Genomic DNA, 12,483 nt, shown 5'->3' on the forward strand with positions numbered 1-12,483 from the left:
TAACTTCTATCTGCACTGTTCCATCCTTTCCGAACTTTACACGGTTCTAATATATTGCCAGATAATCCGAATTGTTCTATTGAAAAAGCCCCAATTTTTCAAATCTTTCTTCGTACTTGCATTTCCTCATAACAGGCCACATCCTAGTGAATCTGTGCTGTACCCTCTCGATAGCCTCAATATCCTTCCTATAGTGCGGAGCACAATACTGCACTCAGTCCTCCAACTGAGGCTAGACAGAGATTCTGCAAGTTTGCCTGAATTGCCTTTGAGAGCATGGAGATACTTCCCAGAACCTTCAGGTGATGGACTGGGTTGGACGTGCTCTACCGAAGGGGTGGATTTGATGGGCTGAGTGGCTTCCAGTCAGTTTTGCGTTATACAATTTAATGTAAACATATCACCGTAGCACATCTTCGGGTCAGTGGGAGGGGCTGGCCAGGTGGTGAACTAAAGTAATTTACAGTGAGGGTTTGGGTATCACATACCCCTGTGGTGGGGAGGCTTGGGTGCAGTCACCCGGTAGTTGCCTTTCCAACAGGGAAGATCAGGCCACATGGGACTCCAGGTCACTGCTTCACTCTTGTATTTTGTTTTTCTGTCACGGTTTATTTTTTGTACAGATTCCAAACCAGAAGTAATGTTACTTCCACCACTGTAATATTGCCCGTCTCCGCCCCTGCCTCAGCTGAAAGCCTCATCCACGCCTCTGTTACCTCTAGGCTCGATTAATCCAATGCTCTCCTGGCTGGCCTCCCACCTTGCACCCTCCCTAAACTTGAGCTCATCCAAAACCCTACTGCCCGTATCCTAACTCGCATCATGTCCTGTTCACCCATCACCCCTGTGCTCGCTGACCTACATGGGTTCCCGATCCGGCAATGCATCAATTTTAAAATTGTCATCCTTGTTCTCCATGGCCTCGCCCCTCCCTATCTCTGTAACCTCCTCCAGCCCTGCAACCGTCCGAGATCTCTGCGCTCCTCCAATTCTGGCCTTTTGCGCATCCCTGATTTTAATCGCTCCGCCATTGGCGGCCGTGCCTTCAGCTGCCTGGGCCCTAAGCTCTGGAATTCCCTCCCTAAACCTCACTGCCTCTCTGCCTCTCTCTCCTCCTTTAAGATGCTCTTTAAATCCTACCTCCTTGACCAAGCGCTCCTGTCCTAATATCTCCTTATGTGGCTCGGTGTCAAATTTTTGTTTGATAATCGCTCCTGTGAAGCGCCTTGGGGAGACTTACTATGTTAAAGGCGCTATATAAATGTTATTGTTGTTAGGTACAGCACTTGGAGTTGGTACATTAGAGGCTTTAGCCAATCTTACCCGGGTAACCAGCACTAGGCGAAGGTGTGAGTAGCAGTTCTGGGAAAGGATGGCGTAGACTCTTGGCGAGCGAGCCCGAGGTTAATGCCAGCTGAGTCCTGGGGGAGGTGCTGCTTGGACTGAAGCGCCAGATCATGTCGGGATGCTGGGTAGCCTGACATAGTGTAAACCTTCCAACCACTCTGTGGTTATCTATAAAATTGAACGGGGAACGTGGTGGGGGAGGCGTTCACTTGGAACCTGCTTCCCCCGAAAAATCTGTTCCTCTTGGAGACGTCAAGGGATGGGGTGGTGGTGGATTTTGGCCTGATCTTGACTGGGTTGTGTTGTGGGGAAGAGGGGGGGGGGAGAAATTCTTAGAGCTTGATGGGGTAGATGCTGAGAGGCTGTTTCTCCTGGCGAGAGAGTCTAGAACTAGGGGGCGTAGTCTCAATATAAGGGGGCGGCCATTTAGGACCGAGATGAGGTCAAATTTCTTCACTCAGAGGGTGGTGAACTTTTGGAATTCTCTACCCCAGAGGGCTGTGGATGCTCAGTCTCTGACTATATTCAAGACTGAGATCGATAGATTTTTGGACACGAAGGGAATCAGGGGATATGGGGGATAGGGCGGGTAAGTGGAGTTGAGGTCAAAGATCAGCCATGATCTTATTGAATGGTGGAGCAGGCTCGAGGGGCCGTATGGCCTACTCCTGCTCCTATTTCTTATGTTCTTATGAATGGCGGATGTTTCACCAGTTATGATCATTTCTGCTTTGTATAGTAACGACATAAGTAAATGCAGGAAGATTTCCTCTGCTTAGTATTTCAAGCTCAGTTTGGGGAATCATCAAGAGATACCCACAGATTTCCTCCAATTGACACAGCTGAGTTGAGCAGAGTGGGAATGAGGAGGACTCTTTGACCAGGTCTCAGATTGAAGAGGGAGTGGGGATGAGACCAAGTCGCAGTTCGGTTGATGGAGGGGAGTGAGGGGGAAGGAGGAATTTTTCGACCAGAGCATAGTTGTGTTGTTGGGGGTATGCCATGTTTGACCAGGTCTTGGTCCTGGAGATAATAAAAGGACAGAATTGGCCAAGTATCTGTGGGAAGGTTAGTGGTCTGAATTAATCTAGGGCAGAATAATACACAATGGAATAACTCCCCCACAACCCAATGAAAACTTCTCCATGACGGAGTAAAATTGGGTAGAATGTAAAGTTGCCATTTAACTCGATCCCCTCAGTTTCCCGCCCTGCGGGTTAGGATAAATTTACCCCCTACAGCTCGTTAAACTCGTTTTTAATCCACATTAATCTGTTTCTTTGAAGTTGTGTTGAAAATATATGTAATAACTTTCCCCATTTGACACTCTGTCTCCATAACAACCAATTTACAGCTTAATTCTCTTTATCCAATAGATGACGACTTTTCAGTTATTCAACAAGAGATCGTCATGGTGAAATCCTGTACGCACCAGAATATAGTCGCTTATTACGGAAGCTATATCAGGTAAGAGAAGGCTAAGAGCCTCTTACAGCAGTTGGACCCACCAACAGAACCACCATAGAATAATGGCAGCTCTCTAGTGTTGTGGTTTAAGACATCATCACCTGAAGAATCTAGGCCTGAGCAGCTACACCAATTCGCATTGATGCAGCACCTTTAACATCGTAAAACGTCCCAAGACGCTTCACTGGAGCGATTATCAGACCAAATTTGACACTGAAGGAGATATTAAGACAGGGTGAAAGGTAGATTTTAAGCAGCGTCTTAAAGGAGGAGGGAGAGGCGGAGAGGTTTAGGGAGGGAAGTCCAGAGCTCAGGGCTTGGACAGCTGACTGCATGGCGACTAATGGGGCAAAGGCAATCGGGGATGCGCAAGAGGCCGGAATGGGAGGAATGCTGAATTCTCGGAGGGTTATAGGCCTGGAGAATGTTACAGAGCTAGGGAGGGGAGAGGCCACGGAGGGATTTGAACACAAGGATGAGAATTTTAAATTCGAGGTGTTACTGGACCGGGAGCCACTGTAGGTCAGCGAACACAGGGGTGATGGGTGAGCTAATTATTTTGAGCTTGAGATTCAATGGCTGTAAAGCCAGTCAGATTTTAATCCATTTTGTTTGTGTTCACTACCCGATCTAAATATTTCTCCGTATTTGTCATGGACAATCCCAGGTGTGAGGGCCCCAATCCTGAGCTGTAACCTGTAGCCTCCACTCCCATCAAAAGTGCATCTGTCAAAGGGCCAAAAAGGATGGCCAACTAACATATTTCTTTGTCTCTCCTCTTAATCATTTTTTTTTCTGCTTCTCTTTTTCTGTATTTTCCTCCTCCCTCTCTCTCTCTCTCTTCACAGCCCAACTGGCACGCTGTTTCTTTCTTTCTCTCCCGGGAGACCGAGAGAAAGGAAGAGACAGCGATGGAGGCAGGGCTATCCCAGGATTCACAGCGGCGGGGAAAGCCTCCTATTAAAACTATAGGCCCGAGAAATATGGGAATTACAAGAAGGCAGGAGACAGCAATATCCCATGTGAGATTCCCACTGAAGAGTTGGTGGCCCTGTTTGGTGATAAGGACTCCCTGTCTGTTCTTTTCCTCCAAGCAAATACTTTGAGTTTATTATTTTCAGACAGGATCCCTTTCCACTTGTCACTGAATCAACTGTTGACTAATTTCAGAACTTTGCTCTTCTGTTGCTAACTGTGGTGATGCACAGTTTGGTACTGAGCCATGCAGACCAGGAAGGATCTTGGTCCATGCTGAGTTAGTTGATCTCAACTTGGGCAACGATTGGGGTGCTACCATTGGACTCAGCACCCCCAGGGTACATAAAGGAAAGGAAATCAGCCCAGGTCCTACTCCTGATCACCGCCCAGCAACCTCTGGTGGAACGTGGGTTTGTGCCTTTCAGGCGAGGGTTCAGCAGTGACGGCCCCCAAAGTGGAATAGCACAGCCAATGCTAACCATCGAACACTTGACAACATCTTTAGAAAATGTTAGAAGCCCACTTCAGGGCTGTCGGCAGCTGAGAGAGTGTGGACAGGTTAAATTCCGCATGGAGACAAGTCAAACAATGGTCTCTCTTTCACTTCCGTTCCTGAGTCACCTGCTGTGTATTTCCAGAATTTTCTGTTTTGTTTTTCTTGTTATCTCAACAATATCTTAAAAGGACAGGATCTATGGCGAAAATGTAGCAAACCCTGTGAGGGAGAACAGACAACCGGATTGGAGGGGTCACTAAAATTTTATTGGAGCTCTTTTTTCAGAGTTATTTTCTCACCATTTTAAGGTATTTCCCCTCCCTCTCCCTGCCCTGGTGGCATGTGCCAATCACGAATGGATGGGGCAAGGGATGGGCACCTCTCATTGATGGAAGGCAGGCAAAGGTCTGGTGCCATCCACTGATGGAGGGCAGACGAAGGTCTGGTGCCAATCACTGATGGAGGGCAGATGAAGGTCAGGTGCCAATCACTGATGGAGGGCAGATGAAGGTCAGGTGCCAATCACTGATGGAGGGCAGATGAAGGTCTGGTGCCCATCACTGATAGAAGGCAGATGAAGGTCTGGTGCCCATCACTGATGGAGGGAAGATGAAGGTCTGGTGCCCATCATTGATAGAAGGCAGATGAAGGTCTGGTGCCCATCACTGATGGAGGGCAGATGAAGGTCAGGTGCCAATCACTGATGGGGGGCAGATGAAGGTCAGGTGCCAATCATTGATGGAGGGCAGACGAAGGTCAGGTGCCAATCATTGATAGAAGGCAGATGAAGGTCTGGTGCCAATCACTGATGGAGGGCAGACGAAGGTCAGGTGCCAATCATTGATGGAAGGCAGATGAAGGTCAGGTGCCAATCATTGATGGAGGGCAGACGAAGGTCAGGTGCCAATTATAGATGGGCAGGGGGTAGAGAAACGGGTGCCAATCACTATGGTAGTGTTAGAGGATACATGTTCTTATTTATAATTTACTCCTCAAATCAATAAGGTTCTAAATATTGAATATCAGATGTCACAGATTTATTAAGTATACAGTACATGTAACAGTATGTAAACATACATATAAAAGGTAACACTTACAAGACCTAATGATGGCTGATTGGGGATTCAAGCATCTTTCATGCTCAATAGCCCAGTGGGACTTTAAATTGACTTAAACTTCCCTGCTTAACAGGCAAAAGGTAAAGGTTACTATTACTACAATATAAAAAGAAATCAATAACAGAATAACATTAGCAGGCTTCAGGACAGTCTGATAAACCCTTTTCTTACAGTCGGGTAGGCACATCACTCATGGAAGGGTTGCTGGGAGTGAGAGGGAGGTGAATCACTGATGGGAGGTTGGACACTGGTCACTGGTGGAAGGTTGGACACTGGTCACTGATGGAAGGTTGGACACTGGTCACTGGTGGAAGGTTGGACACTGGTCACTGATGGAAGGTTGGACACTGGCCACTGATGGGAGGTTGGACACTGGTCACTGTTAGAAGGTTGGACACTGGTCACTGATGGAAGGTTGGACACTGGCCACTGATGGGAGGTTGGACACTGGCCACTGATGGGAGGTTGGACACTGGTCACTGTTAGAAGGTTGGACACTGGTCACTGATGGAAGGTTGGACACTGGCCACTGATGGAAGGTTGGACACTGGCCACTGATGGGAGGTTGGACACTGGTCACTGATGGGAGGTTGGACACTGGCCACTGATGGGAGGTTGGACACTGGCCACTGATGGAAGGTTGGACACTGGCCACTGGCAGGAACCTATCTTTTTAACTCCGCCTTCAGTTTCCACTCCCCCAAACTATTCCACCTTTTGTTATCAGTATCCTTCTCATCCTCTTCGAAACAGACAATCTATGGGAGGGGGTCTGTAAAAATGCAAGTAGTTGCTGTAAGGACTCGAGAGGTGTACAATCCCCATCAGAGAGCGCCGTAAGGTTTGTGGGAGCCGGATGGTTAGATAAAGGTCGGTTGTTTTGGCTGTTGACCTTTAACCTGTATCTGATTTTTTTTTTTGACCTGCCAGTGATTCATGGGATGTCTGTTTTGTCTTCCATTAGGTCCAACAAGTTATGGATTTGTATGGAATTCTGCGGAGGAGGTTCACTGCAGGATATTTACCACGGTAATCCCAGCTTTCTCATTTCAACTATCACTTCTTTCCAGAAACCCGCCCACTCTAACCATGGAATCGCAGCCAATAGAAATGCAACATTCTAAGCTGTCCGGTGCGGATCGAAACAAATTCACTGATTTGTGCACTCATGCAGCTGACCTTTGACCTTGAATTCTGACTCTCTTGCTGATAGGAACACTGACAAAGGGAACAAGGTCAGCAGAGCCGACTATCAGCTGTGGGTTTCAGACATTATCTAAACACAGAGGTTTACGGCACAGAAGGAGGCCATTCAGACCATCGTGTCTGTGCTGGCACTTAGCTAAAGTAATCCCAAATTAATCCTGCTGCTCCGTTCTCTCCATACCCCTGTGTTTTCCTCTGGTTCCAATATTTATCCAATTTTCCCTTCAAAGATGGAATTGCCTCTGCCTCATCCACCCCCTGAGACAAAGCTTTTCACGCTCCAACAACTACCCTCTGTCTAAAGAAATTTCTCTCAATGTTTCTCCTCACTCTCAGTGACAATTGTAAATTACGGACCCTCGTCACTGACTCCCCAACCAGAGGAAATAGTCTTTCCCTAATCGCCCTCTCAAAACCCTTTATAATTTTAAAACGTTTGAATCATTTGTTAGCCTTCCCGGCTCCAGTGGAAATATCCCAGTATCTCAAGTCTCTCTTCATAACAGGATTCCCTAGTTTCCCACCCCTGTTATCAATGGATCATATTCACTCCCAATGTATAGAATCCCAATGGATTAAAACTCCTTCCCATTCACTCCCAATGTATAGAATCCCAATGGATCAAACCCCATTCTCTTTCACTCCCATTGTATAGAATCCCAATGGATCAAACCCCATTCTCTTTCACTTCCATTGTATCGAATCCCAATGGATCAACCTCCCATTCCCATTCACTCCCAATGTATAGAATCCCAATGGATCAAACCCCATTCTCTTTCACTCCCAATGTATAGAATCCCAATGGATCAAACCCCATTCTTTTTCACTCCCATTGTATAGAATCCCAATGGAACAACCCTTCATTCCCATTCACTCCCATTGTATAGAATCCCAATGGTTCAAAACCCCTTCTCATTCAGCCCCATTGTATAGAATCGCAATGGTTCAAAACCCCTTCTCATTCAGCCCCATTGTATAGAATTTCAATGGTCCAAACCTGTTCCTATTCATTCCCACTCAATGGTCTCAGTCCCTTCCCATTCATTCCCATTGTAAAGACCAAACCCATTGATACTTCAAATGTCCCAAAGTGCTACACCTACAACTGCTTTAAATTGAAATGACTGCGATGCAGACCAACACAGCAGACAATTGGTGCACCACAAGATCCTACAAACAATGATTGGTTGAATGACCTGTTAATCCGTTTTTAATGGTGTTGGTCGAGAGAGAAGTATTAGCAAGGTCATGAAAAGAACTCGCTCCTCTTCACTGAATAGTGCCATGGGATCGTTACGGTCTCCCTGAATGAGTGGAAGAGGCAGAGCTTTGTTTAAGATCTCATTTTAGGGACAGCTTCCTCATGAACGTAAAACTTCCCTCGTGTCACTCGAGAACTTGGTCACAATTTAACAGCAGCGAGCACATGTTGACGTGTCTCATCTTCTCCTCTGCTCTTTGGTGCTGTTCTGCACAGTGGGCCTGGGCCCTTCCCCTGGATTTCTCAACTTTAAAAAAACAGTCAAGTGTCACCTAGAGGCAGCAGCACTCTGGAGATCTGCAGACACCCTCAGAGTCAATGTGTGTGGTGGGCTGGATTCGCCTAGGCTGGTGTGTTGAGTAGATGTGGGCTAATTTTGCTTATGTTAAATGATTTGTAAGGTTTTAACTTCACAAGATCTAAAATTTGTGTGAGGGGGCTACTGCCTTTTGCAAAAATAGCAGAGCATTTCGTTTTGAAAAATGTCAAAAGATGTTTAAAAGTGCAATGCTTCACAACACCCATTTAGAGGTGTATGTAACAGTTAATAACTGAAGGAACCACATAATTTGTCAAATTGTATGAGACACTATATAGCCAGATAATGCAAGGCAACTAAAATAGTGAGCCCCACACTGAGAGGGGCCAAATTACTGAGTAGGAGAGTTGCTGAGGGTGTGAGGGAGGTGAGTTACTGAGGGTGTGAGGGAGGTGAGTTACTGAGAGTGAGAGGGAGGTGAGTTATTGAGGGTGTGAGGGAGGTGAGTTACTGAGAGTGCGAGGGAGGTGAGTTACTGAGTGTGTGAGGGAGGTGAGTCACTGAGGGTGTGAGGGAGGTGAGTTACTGAGGGTGTGAAGGAGGTGAGTTAGTGAGGGTGTGGGGGAGGTGAGTTAGTGAGGGTGTGGGGGAGGTGAGTTACTGAGAGTGTGAGGGAGGTGAGTTACTGAGAGTGTGAGGGAGGTGAGTCACTGAGGGTGTGAGGGAGGTGAGTTACTGAGGGTGTGAGGGAGGTGAGTTACTGGGAGTGTGAGGGAGGTGAGTTACTGGGACTGTGAGGGAGGTGAGTTACTGAGGGTGTGAGGGAGGTGAGTTACTGAGGGTGTGAGGGAGGTGAGTTACTGAGGGTGTGAGGGAGGTGAGTTACTGAGAGTGAGAGGAAGGTGAGTTACTAAGAGGAAGGTGAGTTACTGGGCATGTGAGGGAGGTGAGTTACTGAGTGCGTGAGGGAGGTGAGTTACTGAGAGTGAGAGGGAGGTGAGTTACTGTGAAGGAGATGAGTTACTGGGAGTGTGAGGGAGGTGAGTTACTGAGGGTGTGAGGGAGGTGAGTTACTGGGAGTGAGGGAGGTGAGTTACTGGGTGTGAGGGAGGTGAGTTACTGAGGGTGTGAGGGAGGTGAGTTACTGGGAGTGAGGGAGGTGAGTTACTGGGAGTGAGGGAGGTGAGTTACTGGGAGTGAGGGAGGTGAGTTACTGAGGGTGTGAGGGAGGTGAGTTACTGAGGGTGTGAGGGAGGTGAGTTACTGGGAGTGAAGGAGGTGAGTTACTGGGAGTGAGGGAGGTGAGTTACTGGGAGTGAGGGAGGTGAGTTACTGAGAAGGAGGTGAGTTACTGGGAGTATGAGGGAGTTGAGTTACTGAGGGTGTGAGAACATAAGAACATAAGAAATAGGAGCAGGAGTAGGTCATACGGCCCCTCGGGCCTGCTCCACCATTCAATAAGATCATGGCTAATCTTCAACCTCAACTTAATTTTACCGCCCGATCCCCATAGAGTCCAAAAATCTATCGATCTCAATCTTGAATATACTCAACGACTCAGCATCCACAGCCCTCTGGGGTAGAGATTCCAAATAATCACAACCCTCTGAGTGAAAAAATTCCTCCTCATCTCAGTCTTAAATGGCCGACCCCTTATCCTGCAACTCTGCCCCCTAGTTCTAGACTTTCCAGCCAGGGGAAACAACCTCTCAACATCTACCCTGTCAAGCCCCCTCAGAATCTTGTATGTTTCAATGAGATCATCTCTCATTCTTCTAAACTCCAGGGAGTATAGGCCCATTCTACTCAATCTCTCCTCTTAACGCAAATAAATTTGTCAAACACTTTCATAAAACCATATTGACTCTGCCTAATCATATTATGATTTTCTAAGTGCCCTGTTACCATTTCCTTAATAATGGATTCCAGCATTCTCCTGATGACTGATGTCAGGCTAACTGGCCTGTGGTTCCCTGTTTTCTCTCTCCCTCCTTTCTTGAATAGCAGGGTCATATTTGCTATCTTCCAATCCACTGGGACCGTTCTAGAATCTAGGGAATTTTGGAAGATCACAACCAATGCATCCACTATCTCTGCAGCCACCTCTTTTGGAACGCTAGGATGTAGGCCATCAGGTCCAGGGGATTTATTGGCTTTTAGTCCCATTAATTTCTCCAGTATTTTTTCTCTACTGATATTAATTATTTTAAGTTCCTCACTCTCATTTTCCCCTTGGTTCCCCAATATTTCTGGTATGCTTTTTGTGTCTTCTACTGTGAAGATAGATACAAAATATTTGTTTAACATCTCTGCCATTTCCTTATTCCTCATTTTAATTTCTCTTGTCTCAGCCTCTGAGGAACCAATGTTTGCTACTCTCTTCCTTTTTACATACTTGTAGAAGCTCTTACAATCCATTTTTGTATTTCTTGTTAATTTACTTTCATATTCTATTTTCTCCCTTTTTATCAATTTTTTGGTTGTCCTTTGCTGGTTTCTAAAACTCTCCCAATCCTCAGACTTACTACTCTTCTTGGCAACATTATGAGCCTCTTCTTTTAATCTAATACCATCCTTAACTTCTTTACTTAGCCGCAGATGAATCACTTTTCCCGTGGAGTTTTTATTTCTCAATGGAATGTATATTTGTTGAGAATATTGAAGTATTTCTTTAAATGTTTGCCATTGCTTATCTACTGTCTTACCTTTTAATCTAATTTCCCAATCTACCTTAGCCAACTCGCCCCTCATACCTATATAATTGGCTTTATTTAAGTTTAAGACTCTAGTTTCGGTCTTAAATGCATCACTCTAAAACTCAATGTGAAATTCTATCATATTATGATCACTCTTCCCCAGAGGCTCCTTTACTGTATGATTACTAATTAGCTCTGTCTCATTACACAAGATAAGATCTAAAATAGCCTGTTCCTTGGTTGGTTCCACGATGTATTGTTCTAGGAAACTGTCTCGAATGCATTCCATGAACTCGTCCTCGAGACTGCCTTTGCCAATTTGATTTGCCCAGTCTATATGAAGATTAAAGTCCCCCACGATTATTGCATTACTTTTGTTACAAGCTCCTATTATTTTGTGATTAATACTCTGTCCAACGGTATAGCTATTGTTAGGGGGCCTACAAACTACTCCCACCAGTGTTTTCTGCCCCTTGTTATTTTGTATCTCCACCCATACTGATTCTACTTCCTGATCTTCTGAGCCAAGATCCTTTCTCACTACTGTCCTTATGTCATCCTTTATTACCAGGGCTACCACCCCCCACACTTTTTCCATTTTGTCTGTCTTTTTGAAACGTCAAATACCCTGGAATATTTAGTTCCCAACCTTGGTCACCTTGCAACCACGTCTCGGTAATGGCTACTAGATCAAACCCATTTATCTCTATTTGTGCCATTAATTCGTCTATCTTGTTATGAACGCTTCGTGCATTCAGATAAATTTTACCATTTTTCCCTGCTTTGACCTTATTCGCTGATGCACTATTATCGTTAAACTCTCTGTCCCTTCCTGCCACACTCACTTTCTCTTTACCCAAATCGCTACTGCTCTGTTACCTTGACTTTTCTCTTTTGATTTCTAAATTTCCCCTCATCTGACCCCTCTTCCCCCACCCCCTCTTTTTAGTTTAAAGCCCTATATACAGCCCTAATTATTCGATTCGCTAGGACACTGGTCACAGCCTGATTTAAGTGGAGCCCGTCCCAACGGAACAGCTCCCTCTTTCCCCAGTACTAGTGCCAGTGCCCCATGAATCAAAACCCCTGTCTCCCACACCACTCTTTGAGCCATGTATTTAGCTCTGTGATCTGTTTGACCCGATGCCGATTTGCATGTGGCTCAGGTGAGTTACTGAAAGTGAGAGGGAGATGAGTTACTGGACCATCCCCCTGGACTCTGGGCCATCCGTGTGATGTCTGGTCCAGCTTCAACCATTTTAATTGGGTATCTAAATGATCGGATTGCACAGGACGTGAGGAACACCAACTGGACGGTGATGCAGTTTGGATGATATGCAGTAAATGGCATAACATGGAGGGAAGTGGAGTCCCCAAGGGTTTGAGATTAGGACCACTGCTCTTTTTGATTATATATTAATGACCTGGACTTGGGTATACGGGTCATAATGTCAGAGTTTGACACAAACACATGAGTTCATGACATAAAACTTGGAAATGTATTAAACAGTACGGAGGATAGTAGCAGCCCCCAGGAGGACATAGACAAACTGGTGAAATGGGCAGATGCAATTTAATATCGAGTAGGGTGAAGTGATGCATTTTGGAAGGAAGAATGAGGAGAGGCAATACAAACTAAATGGTACAATTTTAAA

The 12,483-nt window shown here is 45.8% G+C and overlaps 1 protein-coding gene across 2 annotated transcripts in view; it reads left to right on the plus strand.

Annotated features, from left to right (window-relative positions):
- LOC137306035 (mitogen-activated protein kinase kinase kinase kinase 5-like) overlaps window positions 1-12,483 on the plus strand; it is a 104,857-nt gene that overhangs the window by 30,300 nt on the left and 62,074 nt on the right. For both annotated transcript variants that reach the window (XM_067975059.1, XM_067975060.1), the window contains exons 3-4: window positions 2,724-2,814; window positions 6,371-6,435. In XM_067975059.1, the coding sequence (XP_067831160.1) occupies window positions 2,724-2,814; window positions 6,371-6,435 (156 nt within the window). The remainder of the gene's footprint in view (window positions 1-2,723; window positions 2,815-6,370; window positions 6,436-12,483) is intronic.

The sequence above is a fragment of the Heptranchias perlo genome, chromosome 41 (genome assembly GCF_035084215.1).
Source record: "Heptranchias perlo isolate sHepPer1 chromosome 41, sHepPer1.hap1, whole genome shotgun sequence".
Lineage (NCBI taxonomy): Eukaryota > Metazoa > Chordata > Chondrichthyes > Hexanchiformes > Hexanchidae > Heptranchias > Heptranchias perlo.